This window comes from Ctenocephalides felis, unplaced genomic scaffold, assembly GCF_003426905.1.
Source record: "Ctenocephalides felis isolate EL2017-DRISC unplaced genomic scaffold, ASM342690v1 CF-g0.4_SCAFFOLD_00845, whole genome shotgun sequence".
Classification (NCBI taxonomy): Eukaryota; Metazoa; Arthropoda; class Insecta; order Siphonaptera; family Pulicidae; genus Ctenocephalides; species Ctenocephalides felis.
This window is the reverse complement of record NW_020536999.1, coordinates 55,446,241-55,468,689: the sequence shown is the minus strand read 5'-3', so window position 1 is coordinate 55,468,689 and position 22,449 is coordinate 55,446,241. Positions and strand designations below refer to the sequence as shown.

At 30.8% G+C, this 22,449-nt stretch overlaps 3 protein-coding genes and 1 long non-coding RNA gene across 4 annotated transcripts; 1 reads left to right on the top strand and 3 right to left on the bottom strand.

Annotated features, from left to right (window-relative positions):
• Positions 1-4,088: 4,088 nt before the first annotated feature.
• LOC113363546 (DNA-directed RNA polymerases I, II, and III subunit RPABC5) lies at positions 4,089-4,723 on the top strand. Its single transcript, XM_026606037.1, has 2 exons — positions 4,089-4,322; positions 4,391-4,723. The coding sequence occupies exon 2, from the start codon at positions 4,398-4,400 to the stop codon at positions 4,599-4,601; it is 204 nt and encodes a 67-aa protein (XP_026461822.1). The 5' UTR covers positions 4,089-4,322; positions 4,391-4,397; the 3' UTR covers positions 4,602-4,723.
• A 752-nt stretch (positions 4,724-5,475) lies between these two features.
• On the bottom strand, positions 5,476-7,501 carry LOC113374986 (eukaryotic translation initiation factor 3 subunit H). The gene is made up of 5 exons (XM_026614942.1): positions 7,295-7,501; positions 7,011-7,231; positions 6,330-6,489; positions 5,733-6,177; positions 5,476-5,672 (listed from the first exon to the last, which is right to left on the bottom strand). Exons 1-5 carry the CDS (start codon positions 7,367-7,369, stop codon positions 5,548-5,550), a joined length of 1,026 nt encoding a protein of 341 aa, XP_026470727.1. The 5' UTR covers positions 7,370-7,501; the 3' UTR covers positions 5,476-5,547.
• A 2,209-nt stretch (positions 7,502-9,710) lies between these two features.
• On the bottom strand, positions 9,711-11,068 carry LOC113363525. Its single transcript, XR_003365913.1, has 3 exons — positions 10,746-11,068; positions 10,569-10,667; positions 9,711-10,483 (listed from the first exon to the last, which is right to left on the bottom strand). It is a non-coding gene; the product is annotated as an uncharacterized LOC113363525 (long non-coding RNA).
• Positions 11,069-13,202: 2,134 nt separating this feature from the next.
• LOC113386054 lies at positions 13,203-21,742 on the bottom strand. Its single transcript, XM_026623866.1, has 10 exons — positions 21,731-21,742; positions 21,659-21,662; positions 21,456-21,603; positions 20,921-21,155; positions 20,099-20,277; positions 19,209-19,446; positions 18,368-19,065; positions 17,274-17,511; positions 13,785-14,554; positions 13,203-13,717 (listed from the first exon to the last, which is right to left on the bottom strand). The coding sequence occupies exons 1-10, from the start codon at positions 21,740-21,742 to the stop codon at positions 13,309-13,311; spliced, it is 2,931 nt and encodes a 976-aa protein (XP_026479651.1). The 3' UTR covers positions 13,203-13,308.
• Positions 21,743-22,449: the final 707 nt, after the last annotated feature.

The following is a 22,449-nucleotide window of genomic DNA, read 5'->3' as shown; positions in this document are numbered from 1 at the left end:
CCCACTCCCGCGACAAAGCCCTCCTGGATCGCCGCCGGTTGAAAAACTTCGGCAGGTCGGTGTGCATCGTTAGATACCGATGATGGGGGTGGTGAGATAAGGGAAGAAAAAAAAGGGGAAGAGAAAAGAGAGAAAGAGGGTTGACGGTTGCTATGGCAACTGAAAACAATAATCTAACACCGGTTGCTATGGCAACGGTTACCATGGCAACGATTGACAAAATTTTTTATAATTCCAAAATTCAGTTTTAACTAACCGGTTGCTATGGTAACCGTTGCCAGAGCAACCGTCAGATCCTTCTTGACCAAAAATTGTTTGGTCAATCGTTGCCATGGTAACCGTTGCCATGGCAACCGTCAGCAAAAAAATATTTGGTCAAAAAGGATCTGACGGTTGCTATGGCAACGGTTACCATGGCAACGATTGACAAAATTTTTTATAATTCCAAAATTCAGTTTTTACTAACCGGTTGCTAGGTAACCGTTGCCATAGCAACCGTCAGATCCTTCTTGACCAAAAAATTTTTTGGTCAATCGTTGCCATGGTAACCGTTGCCATGGCAACCGTCAGCAAAAAAATATTTGGTCAAAAAGGATCTGACGGTTGCTATGGCAACGGTTACCATGGCAACGATTGACAAATTTTTTTATAATTCCAAAATTCAGTTTTTACTAACCGGTTGCTAGGTAACCGTTGCCATAGCAACCGTCAGATCCTTCTTGACCAAAAAATTTTTTGGTCAATCGTTGCCATGGCAACCGTCAGCAAAAAAATATTTGGTCAAAAAGGATCTGACGGTTGCTATGGCAACGGTTACCATGGCAACGATTGACAAATTTTTTTATAATTCCAAAATTCAGTTTTTACTAACCGGTTGCTAGGTAACCGTTGCCATAGCAACCGTCAGATCCTTCTTGACCAAAAATTTTTTTGGTCAATCGTTGCCATGGTAACCGTTGCCATGGCAACCGTCAGCAAAAAAATATTTGGTCAAAAAGGATCTGACGGTTGCTATGGCAACGGTTACCATGGCAACGATTGACAAATTTTTTATAATTCCAAAATTCAGTTTTTACTAACCGGTTGCTAGGTAACCGTTGCCATAGCAACCGTCAGATCCTTCTTGACCAAAAAATTTTTGGTCAATCAAGACCGTTGCCATAGCAACCGGTGTTAGATTGTTGTTTTCAGTTGCCAGAGCAACCGTCAACCTTCTCTTTTCTCTTCCCCTTTTTTTTCTTCCCTTATCTCACCACCCCCATCATCGGTATCCAACGATGCACACCGACCTGCCGAAGTTTTTCAACCGGCGGCGATCCAGGAGGTCTTTGTCGCGGGAGTGGGATCACAGGGGCACGGGTTCGCAAACCCCACCCCTGTTCGGGGATGATTCGGGGTTTATTAGGGGATGATACGGGATTCTCGCACATCTCTTCTCTCGATCGAGATGTGATTCCGTGCATGCCTCGTCCACAACGTCCAATAGACCTGCTGTTTTGCGTTTTGTGTTCGGAGGTATGAATCGAACTCGGTACCCTTTGGGTATGAAGCTATCACGCAACCAATTACGCCAGCACAGCCCACATGGACTCTGCTTAATTTCGGTCTCATGACTTGTTCGTTTGTTATATCTACTTTGTGTTATGTAACAGTAAGTAAATACCACAACGTCAGTCGTACTGCTGAATTCCGTTTTATGGCTGGAGGCATGATTCGAACTCCGTACCCCTTCGGTACGAAGCCATCACTCTACCAATTACGCCAACACAGGCCACATAGATCTTGCTTTTTTCGGCCTCATGACTTGTTAGTTTGTTATATCTACTTTGTGTTATGTAACAGTAAGTAAATACAACAACGTTAGTCGTACTGCTGAATTCCGTTTTATGGCTGGAGGTATGATTCGAACTCGGTACCCTTTCGGTACGAAGCCATCACTCTACCAATTACGCCAACACACGCCACATTAACTCTGCTTTTTTTCGGTCTCATGACTTTTTAGTTTGTTATATCTAAATATTAACTTTGTATTATTCAACAATAAGTAAATACCACAACGTTAGTCGTACTGCTGAATTCCGTTTTATGGCTGGAGGTATGATTCGAACTCGGTATCCTTTCGGTACGAAGCCATCACTCTACCAATTACGCCAACACACGCCACATTAATTCTGCTTTCTTTCGGTCTCATGACTTGTTAGTTTGTTATATCTAAATATTAACTTCGTATTATTCTACAATAAATCAACACCACAACGTTAGTCGTACTGCTGAATTCCGTTTTATGGCTGGAGGTATGATTCGAACTCGGTACCCTTTCGGTACGAAGCCATCACTCTACCAATTACGCCAACACAGGCCACATGGATTATGCTTTTTTTCGGTCTCATGACTTGTTAGTTTGTTATATCTAAATATTAACTTCGTATTATTCAACAATAAATCAATACCACAACGTTAGTCGTACTGCTGAATTCCGTTTTATGGCTGGAGGTATGATTCGAACTCGGTACCCTTTCGGTACGAAGCCATCACTCTACCAATTACGCCAACACAGGCACATGGATTCTGATTTTTTTCGGTCTCATGACTTGTTAGTTTGTTATATCTAAATATTAACTTTGTATTATTCAACAATAAATCAATACCACAACGTTAGTCGTACTGCTGAATTCCGTTTTATGGCTGGAGGTATGATTCGAACTCGATACCCTTTCGGTACGAAGCCATCACTCTACCAATTACGCCAACACAGGCACATGGATAATGCTTTTTTTCGGTCTCATGACTTGTTAGTTTGTTATATCTAAATATTAACTTTGTATTATTCAACAATAAATCAATACCACAACGTTAGTCGTACTGCTGAATTCCGTTTTATGGCTGGAGGTATGATTCGATCTCGGTACCCTTTCGGTACGAAACTCTACCAATTACGCCAACACAGGCTACATGGATTCTGCTTTTTTTCGGTCTCATGACTTGTTAGTTTGTTATATCTAAATATTAATTTTGTATTATTCAACAATAAATCAACACCACAACTTTAGTCGTACTGCTGAATTCCGTTTTATGGCTGGAGGTATGATTCAAAGTTAGTACCCTTTCGGTACGAAGCCATCAGTCTACCAATTACACCAACACAGGCCACATGAATCCCGCTTTTTTCGATCTCATAACTTGTTAGTTTGTTATATCTAAATATTAACTTTGTATTATTCAACAATAAGTAAATACCACAACGTTAGTCGTACTGCTGAATTCCGTTTTATGGCTGGAGGTATGATTCGAACTCGGTACCCTTTCGGTACGAAGCCACCACTCTACCAATTACGCCAACACAGGCCACATAGATTCTGCTTTTTTTCGGTCTCATGACTTGTTAGTTTATTATATCTAAATATTAACTTTGTGTTATTCAACAATAAATAAATACCACAAAGTTAGTCGTACTTATGCATTCCGTTTTATGGCTGGAGGTATGATTCAAAGTTAGTACCCTTTCGGTACGAAGCCATCAGTCTACCAATTACACCAACACAGGCCACATGAATCCCGCTTTTTTTGATCTCATAACTTGTTAGTTTGTTATATCTAAATATTAACTTTGTATTATTCAACAATAAGTAAATACCACAACGTTAGTCGTACTGCTGAATTCCGTTTTATGGCTGGAGGTATGATTCGAACTCGGTACCCTTTCGGTACGAAGCCACCACTCTACCAATTACGCCAACACAGGCCACATAGATTCTGCTTTTTTTCGGTCTCATGACTTGTTAGTTTATAATATCTAAATATTAACTTTGTGTTATTCAACAATAAATAAATACCACAAAGTTAGTCGTACTTATGCATTCTGTTTTATGGTTATAATAATAATCGGCTCACTAGCGCCAAATTTGCGCCTTGTGACTACCTTGGAACTACGCGTCTACGCGTTTACTTATCTATGCTACGCGTTGTGAACGCGGATTTTGTACTGAGCTTATTTATCTATGGTACTGAGATAGTAGGGCCTGCAGTGGTCCGGTCGGTAAAATTCATAAATGCTTATCTCACAAAAGAACAATGTTCTATGTTCTATGCTTCTATGGCGCCATAAAACGTCAAGACCTGTTAAGACAAAAGCTTTTTTATGTTTGATTCCATGATTTATTTATTCATTGCGATGGTCTAGAACCTGTCTAGAATGATACTCTTAACTTATCGAATAAGACGCATAACTAAACAAAACTAATTTATTCATTATTGTATCAAAAAAGACCTCTAATATCTTGTAGATTTTATAGAGATTTGTGCAGTACTGTGATATCTAGGTGGTAAGTGTGATAAAAATTTGCACTAGTCAAACTATATAAAGGAGGCATTAGACATTATTTTATTTTAGATTCAACATGATCATACCTGTGCGCTGTTTCACCTGCGGAAAAGTTATAGGAAATAAATGGGAAGCTTACCTTGGATTATTGCAGGCTGAATACACCGAAGGTGATGCCCTGGATGCCTTAGGGCTTAAGCGATATTGCTGTAGAAGAATGTTATTAGGTCATGTTGATTTAATTGAAAAATTGCTGAATTATGCACCACTTGAAAAGTAATATTGATTTGCAAATTAACATGTTGAGTAAATGAATGTGTTTGCAAATTGACATGTGTAAATGCATGTATTTGCAAACCGACATATTATGTAATGTAATGAAAAATAAATGTTATGAGAGAACGTTGCTACAATGTTAATTTTATTTGTTCTATTGCATTTATCACAATCATCACAATTTCACATATGATAATACCATATTAGTTCATATATATGCAACAAGACTGATGTTGCAATATTAGTTGAAGTAAATTCTCTATCCCACCTTTTAAGACAAGAATAATATACAGTAGAAACTTGATTAACTGGACTAATTCTTGTCGATATACAAATACAAAAAAAATATCAACAAAAATAATGTTTATTAAAAAACTAACACATCCTTATGTATGCACATGCATATTTTCTTAGATTACATTATATACATATACTAAACTGCAGCTAATATACTAAATGAAAAAAATCAAATTGTAGTAGGTTTGTACATACATATAAATTGGTCACTGTTGTTAGTCTGGATAATTGCAAATCTGTATAACCAAGGGCCGTATAAACTAGTTTCTACTGTATTCATCCTTATTCTTCCCATTATTGTTCAAATTAAACTTACCCAAATAAAAGTCAGCTCATTGCTTACTTGTATGAAAATTATGCGTAATTGTGAGGAAAATAATTTGAGCTTCATATAAATTTTGTATGTTTATTTTTATTTAATTCTAGTAATTTATACCACTAAGATTCAAACTTAGTTTAGAAATATCCATTTACCTTGTACTCATGTATACTATTCTTATTGTTAAAACATTTGATTGTTATATAAAAAAATATTGAGAAATAATAAATTGAAAAATCTTATTTCTGCTGTTGAAGGGAAAAAGAAAATTTTAAAGTAAATCAATTTTATACATTCACATATAAATTTATTAAGCAATAAACTCAAGGTACATTTACTCCCTTTGAGAACTCTGAAGAGTGTTTTCCTTTGCACTTTGAAGAGCTTGTGTAATGTAAAGCTTAGCTAAACTCTGGGAGCAAAACTGGGATATATGTTGTGTATATGTGTTTATTTGACCTGTAAAAAAAAGTATTATAATAAAAAATAAAAAATTAAATATCACTAATAACACATTACCTGACACAATCATTGGATTTAGCCTTGGTGGCACAGGGTGGGGACGGAATATTTTATTAATGTCCTCATCTGGCAATGGTGGTTCACCTTTTGCAATACGTGCTGCATTTTCTTGCATTCGTTTTTGAGTGTACCTATGTTTATCTTGTTGCTGACGAACAACTAGTTGTTGGAATCGATTGAATTTGATTGCTTCCTGATTCAATTCATCAACACGATCCATTAAGCAACGCAGCTGCCCTTCTAAAACAGAAGCCGTGCCTAAATCCAAAAATTTTGTTGCTTGCTCTTCTGGAACCATTTCTGCCAGTTCAGACATCATGATATTTGTTAATGGTGAATTTTTTATCACAATGGGAACTTCACTAAATAGGCTTTCATAGCCAATTTTCAAATTGCGAAGAGCATCAGGGGTGAATTCGCCTTCTTTGTACATTGCAATAGCCTGAAATTTAGGTCAATGATTACTTGAAAATTTATGATAAAATATACATGATCAATTATCAATACACATATATATATATATATATATATATATATATATATATATATATATATATGTATATAATATGTATTATAATACATATTATTAAATACCTGTGGGGTAAGTCTATAAGCTTTTAAAGTCAAGAAGCCTCTAGCAGACTTTTGAGTGTCATAGATGACTACCACACTTTCTTCAATACTGGTTTGATAATGATATTGCGACTCTAATAAAGGCAATGAGAGAAAATTTCCAACATCAGCACTCTGATACCTAAGAAATATATAAAAATTTAATTTAAATTTTCAATGTGTGATTTTTTATAAAAATTTCCATTAGACAATATCATGTTTTCGATCATTATAACAGCAGATAGTTCTGTTTACATTCATTAACTTTTTTTTTTGAAAAACTATTATATAATAAATATCCACTTCAAGTACACACTTGTAAGCTCTATATAAATAATAATCCATTCAATAATTTCCTATTTCAATACACTATAAAAAGCATTGTCATGCCTGCATTCATAGGTATATATGGAATACAAAATAGCCAAAAACTATTGCTTCAGATAAAAACTTGAAGATAATGTATAAATAAAGAGGCTGATAGCAAGAATGAAAACTTCATAAGCAAAACAGCCTCGATCAAAGTAAAAACGATAAGATTAGTACATTCTTTCGGCCAGTTCTGCTATTGTAACAGTTTCACAGGATCTCGTTCGAGATGATTAAGTGGTTAAAGGGTGTTAATAGTAAAATATGGTTACAGATTATGCTTTAAACTATTACCATCCAACATGAAAATGATCAACATTTACTCGACGTAGACGTCTCATCATAGCTAATTGATATTCCTCTTCATCCATTTGTTCATCATGCTGCTTGGGAAAAGGAAAACAATTGGTTATCTCCAGCCTGGAATCTACAACCAAACCCAGTAATGCACCTTGAGCAACATCTAAGCCACCTAGAGATTCTTCGTGACAATGTTTAACCATTTTCATCACCGCCTAAAAACATTAAATTAATAAACTTCATAAAATTCAATAGCCAATATTTAAAGTTATTCGCACCAATCCATCTGTTTGAACATAGGTTATGACAGAATCATTTTCTGGAATTCGTCTTGCAGAGGTTCGATTAGCCATAATAACAGCGAATTTAATTTCGTATATAAGTTAATAAAATGAAACTGTAGTAGAAAATATTAAGAGTATACAGGACGAAAATTCATACGTTCAATAATGCCAAAGAACACGGAAAACATAGACATGGAAATTAACGTGGAGAGGAGCTGAGTGGACCGGACCATAACCAAACTTTTAATGAAGAGAAGATTAGGAGATTAGGGTGACACACACTGGACGCTGTCACAATCAAAAGAAGAGTATGGTAGGAACCTGTTTTTCCCATTTCGACGTTATGCAATTCAAAAAACTAGTTGGTATTGGTATTTTGTCTTAAGGCAAGTTATATGAGCTTACCGATATATGTAAATAATCGACTTAATCAATAAAAAATAAATTAATTTATGAGTGATTAAAAGTATTCCAAGTGGATTTATTACACATCATTGAAAACGAACGAACACATTAACTCGGAGTATTTTCTAAAAGCAAATTTTTACAAATCAACAATTTTTATAATTAAACTAGTTTCCGTAGGACTTTAATGGTTTAGTATGTTCATTAAAACCAATATCCTATCGTTATACCAAGTAAACCATCTAATTTTAATTAACAAACGTCAAAAAAAACTTTATTTTCTCAAATTTTTAAAATTAAACTACATGTCGGGTGCGTTCGACTTGGACGCTTACGCGCTGTGAGCGCTCACGCTTATAAGCACGAATTTTTAGCGTTCGACTTGGCCGATAAGCGCTCAGAATCGATAACTAAATTCCGTTCGTTTTGGAAACTGTGAGCGTCAATAAGCATCAAAATGGCGGCAACTGGCGGTAACGGTAATTGTGTAAATTTTATTACTTTCTGGATCATTCAGCGGGAATATAAACAATTTAACAATTAATAAATAAATGAAATTTGGTTTGCTTATGCTTAATTCATATTAATATTAAAATTAAAATTTAAAATTATTTAAAATTAATTAAATTTAAAATTAATTAATATTAATATTAATATTAAAAAATAAATGTGATATACAACTTGGCATTTTTGCGGGATTATAAAAAATGTAACAATCAATGAATAAATGAAATTTGGTTAGCTTATGCTTAATTAATAGTAATATTAAAATTAAAATTTAAAATTATTTAATATTAATATTAATATTAAAAAATAAATGTGATATACAACTTGTCATTTTTGCGGGATTATATAAAATTTAACAATTAATAAATAAATGAAATTTGGTCAGCTTATGCTTAATTAATAGTAATATTAAAATTGAAATTTAAAATTATTTAAAATTAATTAAATTTAAAATTAATTAATATCAATATTAATATTAAAAAATAATTGTGATCTACAGCTTGCCATTTTTGCGGAATTATAAAGAATTTGACAATTAATAAACAAATGAAATGACAGATAGTAAAAACAACTGACGCTCACGCTCACGCTGCCCTACCTCTGTGGCGTGAGCGTATGTGAGCGCAAAATATGTGCTACGAGCATCCTACGATGGTGCTACGAGCGTACTTATGTGACACTCACAGCGCCAAGTCGAACGATGAAAGAGCGCTCACGGCGCGCTCACAGCGCGTAAGCGTCCAAGTCGAATGCACCCGTCGTATGGCTGTAATCATAGATAAAAGAAGAGTATATAGATCGCTCTCTCGGGCCATATTTCGTTGCCACATTCCTGTGTTAGTTGAAGCCCCGCGCTACAGATGGCACTAGTCGCCTGAACGGGTGCGTATAAAAAATACTATAGAAATGAACCAAAATTATATGGACCGTTTTAATTCAAAATTTAAAAAAAGAAAAATTGAAAAAAAAAAAAATTTTGAAGCATTTATTTTTCACAAAAACATTCTACATTATATCTACATAGTTCTCTTTATAAACAAAGCACACATAGCATAAAAATGTACATAAATATACACATTATCCACAATGTATATATATATATATATATATATATATATATATAACATTATATATGATTATAATAGATGGTAGTAAGCTGTAAAAACTATGTGCGAAAAGCATAAAAATGTACTTAAATGTACACGCTATCCACAATGTATATATATATATATACAAATATATATATATATATATATATATATATATACATATATATATATATACATATATATATATATATGTGTGTGTGTAATATCATTTTAGCATATCAGCCTTTCAAGCTGAGCACAAAAAGAATAGAAATGTACATGAATGTATATATTATTTATATATATACATATACATATATAACCACAATTCTTTGATTGATATTGATTCAGATCAATATATAACCAATATATATATATATATATATATATATATATATATATATATATATATATATATTTACATATATATTTATTTTGATTAACATTAAGTTACATAATATCTATGATGTACAGTCTCTATTTGGGAATCTTTTCTGCGCTATTGTTAATGTGCATTCAAATGTTTGTTCAAAATGTCATTATTATCATTGTCTTAAAGAAAAACAACAATCATTGATATTATTATAACAGTACTTAATAGTTTTCTTATAGCATCTACAATAAGACATTTTAGAGTAAAGCTATTGACATCTCTTTCAGAATAGTCAAATGCAATAAGCAAGTGCACATTAAGGGTGTTTTATCCCTTTGCTTTTTAGAATTTTATCATTAATCATGATTATACTTTGCCTGTCATTTGACAGTTCCTGAAAATCTATACAATGTGATTCCCTTTATCATCATTAAACAACACAGATAATAATATTTCTTGTAATATCAAAATGAAATTATTAATACTTAAAAACTTTTCCTGTGACATAGCCAAACCTAAATTAACCTTTGCACTAGCTAGAATTTCACCATTTATTGAGAATTTCCTTTCACTTACGATTATATCATTAGTGTTTTTAGTATGTTCTCCAAACTGACTTAATATATAATTACGAGTCGTACTGTTCAATATTAGTGGGAGATCAGCAAAGATTTCAGCACATTTCAGACTTCATTCTTATTGTTTTTTCCTGTGTATTCATTCATCTCATATCAATACTTGTACACTTGTGAATGTGTTTAGTAAACCGTCTAAACATTTTACATTTGAACGTATTTTCCTTTTATACTGCTGAAAAAATCGATGTAGAATTATTAGTTATGATCCTACATTATTAGAACAAGATTAATTTATATTTAGTTATTTAATAACATACCTTTCAGAGAGCTGACAGGAATTCTCTCTGTCTATTTATAACCTTAAAATTTCTAGTATTGATATAGTTAAATGTCTCAATTATTTCTGAATTATTAAACTGTAATGAAAAATCATATCAGAATAGTACAATCAAATGAAAGTAATTCGAAGTATGCATATTAATAAAAGTACTCACTTAGATTGAAAGCCGGCAAATATTATTACTTATTTTACTTTTACTTCGTCGTTTCTCGCTGGAACTACATAATACATGCATTTTTCTTGGTATTTCTTCTTCGTTAAACAATGCACTTCGACAGCTTATTTGTTTTTTACTCTAACAAGCATTTATTATATTGTCTAGGTTATCTCTCCATGAAAAATTTATTACAATGGACGCCATGTTTAATTTAAGTATCTGTCATATGTCAAATTCGATTTCAAAGTGAAAAAAAAATAAAAAAAAAAAAACAAGCGCGACCGGCGGCAGGGGCTCTAACTAAACTCGGGTTACAGACGTTTGTTCCGAGATTACCGGCCATGGCTGTAATATTTCAGTAGGACCATGATATATATCACCAAAAAAAGTTCCATAAAAATCGACTTAATTTGTTTTTTCAACAATTAATTACAAGAAAACGGCTCGGTAGATTTTCATCTAAAACTAATTAGTATCATTCCCAACTAATATCTTTCGAACAGTTATTGATTTTTCAAAATCAATTCGGTATTAAATGTGGACAAAAAGTTTCTTGATTTCAAATTACAAAGAAACGTCTCAGCCGATCGTCACACAAAACTCAGAAATGATAATCCTCATCGAGACACATCCAATGGCTTTTAAATTTCTGAAATCGGTTCAGGCGTTTTTGAGCAAACGTCGATGAAAGGTCTAATTTTTTTTTTTTTTTTTGTTATAATTAATTTTTGTTATTCAAGACATTAAAATCTTATTTAATACAAAATTCTAACACAAAATAATACAATAAATTAAATATAAAATGAAAAAAGTTAAAATAAAATAAAATAAAAGCTGTAATACAAAAATAATAACATAAATTTTGACAAAAGCCAAAAAAACGATACTACTTTTTGCAAACTTCGACTAATTTTTAAAATTAAACGACTTGTCGCAGGGCCGTAATATTTTAGTATGATCTAGAAGACTATGGATACCATAGTCATATGATGAAAACATAAAAAATCATAACTCCTTCGGGAAGTTAATATATTTTTTTTTTTTTTATATTTTTAACAGCAATCAGAACCTTACGTTCTATGAGCTGTTGGGCTGAAACTTCTCCTCACTTCGTATTTTTTAGATGGTAACCATATGGTTAATCCATACATATTTGATGATATTTGTTATTAGAATTAATCTAATAGGGCTAACTTTTTTTTATTGGTGCAGCAATGCCGGGCAAGGGCTATTTTCACTTGGAAGCATATTGCTATCGATATTTCCAAGTGAAAATCGTTGTCACTGCTGCCTGACAACAGGCTGCTCGAAGCGGGTATCCAACCCGGGACCTCCGAAACAAGTCCCGAGCCCAAGTTAATAAATGATAATTCATTGTCTAAAAATGATTATATAATGATTTAATTATATTATATAAAAATAGCTTCTTTATATTATGAATTTAAACAAGCATTGATGCGTTTCTCGGAAATTATATGTATATTTTAAGTTATTTTCCATTATATTATTAACGAAGAATGGGGGCTGTATGTTGTAGAAAACCATTCCATAGCTGAAAAACCACAACAGGGTTGAAGAAACATCACCGTTGATAGATGATTTTTGGATGAAAAATTATGAGAAACTAGCACAATAACTTCATCTATTATTAATATCATATCATTCATTTAAGCATAGGCATAATTTGAAGGTTTAATTTTTGTATATATAAACCGTTCCATACCACGCTTGATATTAATGAAAAAATTGGAAACAATCACATATAACATGAAAAATTAACTTTCCAAAACCTAAAATTAATAACTAAGATTAACTTTCGAGTTCAATCAAATGAATCCTAATATGAAAAAATTGTTATCTTTACTTGAAAATTAACTGGAATGAAATATTGTATTCAAAATTAGAACATGAATAGATGTTATATGATCAACTGACATTTTCCAAGTTTCTTTATTTTCTAGAAACTGTCACGACTATAGTTTATAGTTGTCTATCTGTCCCATACATTAAACATTTCTCCACAGTAAAAACTGGAAAAGCATTTCAACCATGTTTTATTATTTATTTTATTCTATCTCAACTATCTTTCACGATGTTAGAGATGTACTTCCTTCTTTTCAATTCTGCTTTTCAGTTATATTTAATTATCAATATTTTGGAAAAGAAATATAAAAATAATTATTACAATTACTATATTAAACAAATTGTTTTATGTTTACATATACATCTTTCATGATATAATATTTTAACTCGGATATATTTTTTGACAAATACAGATTTTCATCAAAAATATTCCTTGATATTTTACTTAAGATAAAAAATATTTTTAAAAATTAAGCAGTAATAAATAGCAATAGTTCATCATAATATATGATATTACATTGTCTAAAAATGTCTCAAAATGATTATATGAAACTAAAAAAATTTGGTATTTAAAACAACATAAATCATTTGCATATATACATTTGATAGTCCTCAATCACAAAATAATGCAAAATATAGTGACGAAGGCAGAAAGATCCAAAAATATCATTCCAAAAATTTGATTTAAAATAGAACTTTACTGTGTGTCAGAAATGCTTTGCCTCCACGATGCGTGAAAAGGTATCTTTAAGATTCGAACTTTTGTTTGAGGAAGTGAACCATTCAATAATTTTTGTAATGCCTGTAATGTTAAAATTTCAACTTGTGGGGCCTCTGCTGCATTGCCACCTTCCTCTACTTTTTCTTCATTCTGTTGCAATAAACTCGGAACAGGCTTTAAAACAGGTATTGATTCTGCTAGAGGTTTCTTGTCTTTAATTTTGCTGTTCTCATATTGGTCAACAAAAAGCTCAGTTACTCTCAACAGCTCCAATGTTACACCCCAAACAAACTGAGTTAGACTTGAGGACAACTTAATTACTCCGCTTAGAACCATATGATTAGTTGTAGCTGACTGAGTAATATATGTCGGAATTATGAGCATTCTGAAAAATAATAATGCATTTAACTATTTTAAAAAATCATCATTGTTAATAACATTTGTATACAAACCTTTTAATATTTTTGCATAGTGCTAAACTCTTATCAAATCCAGTTTTAATGTCAAAATTAACAAGTTCTAATTGTGTTATGGAAGGAAGCTTACTAACACATTCCAATATGCTGAATGTGTGGCAATTGCCTTGACCTTTCTCCAACCTAAGCCGTTCTAACTTTTGTAGCTTATTTAACACATTAGAACCAAAATCTTCTGGAAAATCATTACATTCTCCTAACTCAAGTGACTGAAGTTCTACCAGTTCTGCTATTGTGTCACAGCCATACTTTCCCAATTCTTTAACAGATGTTATTGATAAATGCCTCAAATTTTTTAAATCTTTTAAAGGTGATAAATCCTTCTGAATTTCAAATCCTCCAGAAGATTTTAATCGCAATTCATGTAAATTTTTAAGAGTAGCAAATGGTGCTAAATCTAATTTATCATCTCTAATAGTGACTGCATTTATTGTTTCCATTTTGGGATTTGTCTCACACAGTTTTTCTATAATTCTTGCAGGACATCTACAAAAATCTATAGAAATAAGGGAATCAGCTAGACCTATGTTATCCGAAAACTGCTTCCACATATCATCAGGATTAACAGAAGCGGGAATGAGCATTTTACGTAAATCTAAAAATTTTGTTTGATGTTTCTGAAGAGATTTAGCAAAACCGTGCCAGTCTCCCACTTGAGAATTTTTCATTCTCACAGTCTTCCATAATGATGGGCTGTTAGACATTTCATACCATAATCGACAAACACGACTTGCTCGGAGTAATTCCTATAAAAGATTAAATATAATATCGTTAATAATATAAGACTTCATATACATTTACTTTGGAAACGAATGGAGATTTTTAGATGCATAATTAAAATGTATAATCCATTTATAATAATAAATAAAACAATTTTTACCAATGCAATTGCATTTTAACAGGCATTGGTGTTTAATTATCAATAAATTGTTGTCAGTAAACTTTATGAACATTATATAATACAATTCTTTGATTTTTTAACTTCCCAAAGGAGAAGTTTATGTTTTCATAAAAAAATCCGATCTCGATGTTTCAAGCCATTGTGAATCGGATGAGACCAAATTTGGAAAAAGTATGTGTGTGTGTGCGTGTGTGTGTGAATTGTTTGTCGTAAATCGACGTTTTCTCAAAAACGGCTCGACCGATTTCAAACATTTAAAACCCATTCGATGTATCTCGATGAGATGTCTCGATGTTTGTCAGTTTTGTGCGACGATCGGCCAAGCCGTTTCTTTATAAATCGCAAAAAAAGTGAAAAATATTTCGTCTACGTTTTAGCCCGCAATTCTGAATCGATTTTAAAAATTCATAAATCGTTCGAAAGATATTGGTTGGGAATCGTGCTGAATAGTATTTGGTAGAGATCGGCCGGGCCGTTTCTTGTAATAAAGTGTTAAAAAAAATTTTTTCGCCGGTTTTTAATATTTTTTGACGGTAGTAACCATAGTCTTCTAGATCACACTAAAATATTACGGCCCTACGACAACTCGTTTAGCTTTAAAAATTCGTCAAAGCTTGCAAAAATTAGTATGGTCTTTTTGGCATTTGTCAAAATTAGAACTTTCATCGACGTTTGCTTTAAAACGTCTGAACCGATTTCAGAAATTTAAAAACCATTTGATGTATCTCGATGAGGATTATTGTTTGTCAGTTTTGTGCGACGATCGGCCGAGCCGTTTCTTTGTAATTTGGAAAATAGTGTTAAACTTTTGGTCCACATTTAAGCTCATACTACCGAATCGATTTTAAAAAATCGAAAACTGTTCAAAAGATATTAGCTGGGAATGATACTGATTAGTTTTAGGTGAAAATTTACCGAGCTGTTTTCTTGTAAATAACTGTTGAAAAAAAATTTTAAGCCGATTTTCATGGAACTTTTTTTGGCAATATGTATCATGGTCTTATAGAACTTACTGAAATATTACGGCCTTACGACAAGTAGTTTAATTTTAAAAATTCATCAAAGTTTGAAAAAATGAGTAGTTCTTTTGACATTTGTTAAAATTAAAATTAAACGATTTACTTGGTATAACAATAGAGTACTTGGTATTAATGAACATACTAAACAATTAAAGTCCTACAAAAAACTGGCTCAATTATAAAAATTGATTTTTGAAAATTTGTTTTTAAAAAATACTCCGACCGGGTTCGATTTTCAATAATGTGTAATAAATCCACTTCAAATACTTTTAACTACTCATAAATTAATTTATGTAGCATGTATTAAGTTGAATATTTACACAAATCGGGAAGTTCATGTAACTTGCCTCAAGGCAAAATACCAATACCAACTAGTTTTTAGTTGCTATTGGTATTATTTATATATATATATATATATATATATATATATATTCTAACATTGCAGATAAATCACATAATATCACAAATAAACGTAATAACTTAACAAGTTGTCGAAACTATGTATTTTATCAACGTGCACATACTTATACCATGGATTAATAATGTTTTCATATGTTATATTAAGATACAAAATTTTAAATTGATTGCCACTGAATGAAGGCTAAGATGCTAGCCAAAACGTATGAATTTAAAATAAATTTCTAAAAACTCTCATACTATATTTTTATTGATGTAATGCCCGACTTTTCAACTCGAATTAAATATATCAACATCAATTTTCAAGACTATCCCAATATATATATATATATATATATATATATATATATATATATATATATATATATATATATTTCAAAGTAACTAGCAGCCCATTCGTCGAAATAAAAAAAGGTAAAAAGTATTAAAAACTTTTATTTATACGTTTCGACACAAGATGCGTGTCATCATTCAGCAACACAGGACAAAAACACTCAACAAAAATTTATTTTAAAAAATTAAACTTTAATTAAAGTTTAATTTTTTAAAATTATTATTAAAAAATTTATTAAACTTTAATTAAAGTTTAATTTTTTAAAATAAATTTTTGTTGAGTGTTTTTGTCCTGTGTTGCTGAATGATGACACGCATCTTGTGTCGAAACGTATAAATAAAAGTTTTTATACTTTATACCTTTTTTTATTTCGATGAATGGGCTGCTAGTTACTTTGAAATATGTTTCAACGTCGAAAAAACTATCAAGATATATATATATATATATATATATATATATATATATATATAAACTATATATATAAATACATATATATATATATATATATATATATATACATATATATATAAACTATATATATAAATATATATATATATATATATATATATATATTATATATGTATGCCTAACAAAATAATTGATCTTGTATGTTTTAAAATATGGTATTTTAAAAAATGTGTACAGAAAAGAAAATCAAACAATATAAAGAACCACTTGAAAAACAACCCCTAACAATTAGTCTTTATATACTTTGATTTATTTTTCATATTATTTTTGTTTCATATATTTTTAAATATATAACATAAAAAATTTTTTATCTCAATGGTACTGACCTGCACTTTTAAATATTGAAAGATCTTCAATAAAGCAAAATATCCTGCTGACACATTCAAACAGAAATGTTGAACAAATGGTGCATGTGACAGAGTAACCTGTTTATCAGAATCTGTCGATTTTTGTTCATCCTCAGAATTCGAAAGTGCCTTATTTGAAGACCTTTCTGGATCCGCAGAGGGTCCAGTCTCATGCGGTACCTTTTTCTTTGAAGAATTTTCATCCGCAGATGTATTACTGAAAATATTGATACAAAAATATAACAAACATTGAAATTAGCAAATTTAACATCATACTTTCATAAATATGCTCGAGTTATTTAAAGTAGTTATAAAAAAAACTTAATCTACTCATATGTTTATTACAAATATATTATATTTACACTATATGAAGGGTCATACTTTTATCCAAATCAGAGGATGGGATGAAGATAGGATTATTGGAAATTTTTAACATATGGCAATCCATCTGCAAATAAAACAAAATTAGTATATTCTCGATATATAATAAAATAAAAGTAATTTAAAGCAGAGTGTTAATAAGGATTAGCACATCTTAAGGGCCAGTTAAATGAATATATTTAAATCTAATAAATTTAAATTGTATCAAATAATATAAAACAATAATGATGTTAGAAACAAAGAATATAAGTGGAGGTTAATAATATAATAATTGGTATTTTGAATTTAGAACTTGTTAAATCAAGAAACAAATTCATATAATGACAAACATCAACTTCGAAACTCCATTGATATAAATTATAACAGAGGAAATGCCATTGTTAATATGCACCATATTACAAATAAATATTTATAAGCTCCTGATATATCTTGTGTGGCTAATATTTGGATAAAAGTTTGACAAATTTCAGCAAGTTTTATTTAACTGGCCCTCACTTAAAATATACTTTGCAAATATCACTATAAAATAGAACAAAATCTAAAAAAAAATTAACCTATATCAATATCATAAATAATAATGAATATTCTAAGCATAGTTTTGCAAAACCGCCACAATGAACCTTAAAGACTATTTCATAAATTACTATAACTTTATATTAATTTGAATCATGTATGTAAAAATATAAACTCACTCAGTGTGACTAAAACCACAATCATCTACGGAGGCATTCCCATTATTGTTAAGCAAATTAGAGGGAATATTATTATCAGGTATTGGATTTGGAACATTATCTGAATTCACCACCTTAGAAATATTTGTTATGGGATCTTTTATTTGATGTGGAATGTTTAAATTTGATGAGGATACGGTAGTAATACTTATACCACTTAAAGCATTCTCAGTAATTTTCATATCACCATTATCCACTATTTGGGCAGGAAAAACACTAAGCACATTGTGCTTTGGTACCACTATATACTTTTTGCCTGCACAATGCGCAATACCTTGGGCACAAGCAGTGGGATTAGTTTCAGTGATTGTTTGAGATTTTGACATTTGGATGCTAGAACTTGGTGGTAACCAAGTTGTAACCGAACCCAACAAACTTTTATGTCCATCATCAAATTTTTTATCGGAAGGCTGTAGTATATTATTAGATTTAGGAACATCTGTTGTAGTTACATTTTTATTATCTGCTATTAACTTAGGGTTAAGATTTTTATCACCAGGCCGTGGTATGCGCTGCAATTTTGGAGGTGAATCAGATGCAGGAAGGTGCGACTTGATTGATGTAATAGGAGTGAGTGGAGGAGGAGCGGGTTTGTTAGTTGAATGAATATTATCAGTCACCACAGTTGCAGTATCTTCTGCTGCCTTTTCAATACATTTCTGTGAACAAATAAGATCGTATTATATTTCATTTCGAAATAAAATTTGATTATATAATAAAAAATAAATAAGTGAAGAAATCGGGAGATTAATAATATTGCAATTTACAAAATCTTTAAAAAAAAAACATCTTTAATACATACCATGCACTTAAAAGAGTTCAATTGATCTTCTTTCTTTATACCAATACATTCGTAATGATACAAACAGAGACATTGCTGGCATTGAAGTGTTGGTATCATGCCCATAGCCTTCAGACATTGAATTGAACATTGGTCTTTGACAGGATTTGTTGAAGATTGCACAAGTAACGTATCCAATCTATTTTCAACTTCTTTTTTCTTAGTTTCCACTATCACATCAGTGCTGCTACGTACAGTACTGTATAAGAAATTTTCTACCTAGTTTAAGCTATTGTTGTCAAATTCAAGGATGGAAAATTAAAGGAGATTGAATACAATTGGATAAATGTATGTAAACCCTGATATAAAAGATAAATAATAGGATGGTCCTTAATATGAAAATTTTTTAATTTCCTTGCTCTCCCAAGGGCTCAAATGGTTCCGAATTGATAAACAATTCTCTGAAAGTTTTAGCTTTTAGTATTAACTTTTAGATAGTGCGTAATTCAATCAAACTTCGTATGAAAATAGCATGAAAAAAATTTTGAAAATCAAAAAAAAATTTTAGGTATAAAATGAATTAAAAGTGAAAATTTGTGTCATTTTTTATTGAAAATTCGACGGTCTACAAAATTTTTGAGATTTTTTTTCATGCTATTTCCATACAAATCTTTGATTGAATTGCGCTCTATCTAAAAGATAATATTAAGAGCTAAAACTTTCAGAGAATTGTTTTTTATCAATTTGGAACCATTTGAGCCCTTGGGAGCAAGAAAATTCAAAAATGTCCATATTAAGGACCACTCTAATATATATATATATATATATATATATATATATATATATATATATATATGTATACATGTTGAAATATGTTAAAGAGCTAGAGAAGTTATATGCATATACTTTACTTTTTAACTGATGCTTTTTTCCCTGTGGACAGCTTTTTTGGTTTTTCTGATTTCTCAACAGATTGTTTAACAGGTTTCTCATTTGTAGCTGGCAAAGACTTCCTTTTCAATGACTTTGCATGTTTTATACCCAACGTTTTTGAAGCTGGACTTGAAAGTCGGGCATTTGTAAGTTTAACCTAAAATAAAATAATGCAAGTAATGATGTATCATATAGTAAATCATATTTCACAAATCATTTTATATTGAAAAAAATGTAACCATGGTATGACTATTTTGAGTATATCAAAGTATAAATATTATACAACTATGAATATCTGCATTTATATTAAACTGACGTGGTCACATACTTAAAATTATATACATATAAAATATGCTTGGGTATGTTCCAGATTTTAGGCCTATTGTATTACATTATACAACAAAATTTAATTCATTTATTCATATTTCACCTCTGTTCACATTCAAATCATAAATCAACTGATAATCAACTGAAATAGTAACATAAAAGATACAAACATTCTATAAAATTATCATTTGATGTATTCACGGCATCTCATGTACTCACTCATTTAAGGCATCACATTCATGACTAAAAACTACATAAAAGTTTAGTGAATAAATATTGTTAATTATTAGACTCAGATGATCGTAGCTACACAATTAACTCAACAATTGTGTGAAGAGATTGTGAATGCATAGATCAAATTGCAAACTTGCAAACTAGATGAGAGTAAATATGTTTCAGATGAGACCAGAACAATCTCTCATCTAATAATAATTAGATAAGATTTAAATATAAACTATTATTAATAAAATTACCTTAAATGAAGACTTCGGTGATTTTTTTGGAGATACTTTAGGTTCCGGTTCGGGAGTAGGAGTGACAACTTCTTGCTTCATTGCAGGTGTAGGAGGAGGACTGACTCCTTTTGGCAATTTGGGTTTAGGCGTTCGTTTACCTATGGAGGAGGTACTACTAGGCGGTGCAACAGGAGTTGTAGGTGAATCTGCCCTTGAAGATAAACTTCCCCTCCCTTTAATATTTCGAGCATCGCTGAAAACATAATTCACATGCTATATATTATAATACACACAAACTCACATATATATATATATATATATATATATATATAGAGAGAGAGAGAGAGAGAGATATGTAGGTACTTGATTAAAACCTTACTTTATTCTTTATACTTTATTAAATTATTAAAAGGTTTCAATATGTTTTGAGATTCATGTAATCGATTGCAATAAATCATATTGAAGAAAAAAAACTGAAAACACAACTAACCAAAGTTCGAAATGACAAAAATAGTAAAAATAATTAAGTTAAATACAAGCAATGCATATATACCGTATGATCTCCTTTGAAGGATCATTTAGACCAATGGGTTCCTTTGCAAAAGAAAAATTTTCCATAGTTAATCCATCACTCAAATGGTCTGCTATTTCACGAGTGGATCGTAGCTTTTTTCCAGATGGTGTGTAATAATAGATATCCCCTAGAAAATAAATGTAATAACCAAATTACATTTAAAAATCAGAAATGTAATAAACTTAACTGTAACAAATATAAGAACAAAATATTGCAATAACTTTTTAATGTGTTTAAATTCAAGAAATGCATACAGCTCTGTACATTTTTAACTTTACATGAAGTAAGTTTTGTAATCATCTAAAAACCGAAATTAATTTTTTTTGCATTTCTTCACGTTTTGAAGGTTGAACATTTTGGCATACTTCAGAAAAAATGGATTTGTGTGTTTGTATGTATGTATGAATACAATTTTTCGTCCACGTTTTCTAGCGCACGGATCAACCGATTTGAATGGTTCATAAAACCTTCGATTCCTATTGATAGGGAGATGTGCTGATTAGTTTTTGGCAAAGCAGGTTCAGCCGTTTTGGAGATAAGGAGCAAAGAGTGCAGAAATTAGAAATCGAGTTTTTGAGAGAAGGGAGCAAACCGATTTGAATGATCCAAAAAGCATTCAATTCGTAATGATGGGGAGAAGTGGTAATTAGTTAGAAGCTAAATATGCAAAAAATTGCATGTTTTGAGAGAACTAAGCATCCGATTTGAATGTTTTAGAAACACTCTGCTTGTGATGGCAAAACGATTGCTTTTAGGAAAAGATTTTTTTTTTCAATTTTTTTTTAATTAAAAAAAAATTTTTTGAATGTTGAAAATAATTTGTATTTCAATTTTAATTCTAGCTAAAATTCTAAAGCTCACTTATATACTTCAAATAAATAATTTCAGCTTTGCAATTCAGTTTAAATAATTCTTATAAATATTGGACAATGTTCTTCATTTTAAATTCAATTGAATAAGTTTCGTTTATTTA

What these genes read in the sequence shown, in the direction of transcription:
- LOC113363546 (XM_026606037.1), top strand. Translation starts at nt 4,398, where the DNA reads ATGATCATACCTGTGCGCTGTTTCACCTGCGGAAAAGTTATAGGAAAT.
- LOC113374986 (XM_026614942.1), bottom strand. Translation starts at nt 7,369, where the DNA reads ATGGCTAATCGAACCTCTGCAAGACGAATTCCAGAAAATGATTCTGTC. An exon ending in GATCATTTTCATGTTGGATG is followed by an intron (nt 6,490 to 7,010) that starts GTAATAGTTTAA and finishes TATATTTCTTAG; the next exon opens with GTATCAGAGTGCTGATGTTG. An exon ending in CTTATAGACTTACCCCACAG is followed by an intron (nt 6,178 to 6,329) that starts GTATTTAATAAT and finishes CCTAAATTTCAG; the next exon opens with GCTATTGCAATGTACAAAGA.
- LOC113386054 (XM_026623866.1), bottom strand. An exon ending in AAAAAAGCATCAGTTAAAAA is followed by an intron (nt 19,447 to 20,098) that starts GTAAAGTATATG and finishes TTTCTTATACAG; the next exon opens with TACTGTACGTAGCAGCACTG. An exon ending in CTATGCAAAAATATTAAAAG is followed by an intron (nt 13,718 to 13,784) that starts GTTTGTATACAA and finishes ATTATTTTTCAG; the next exon opens with AATGCTCATAATTCCGACAT.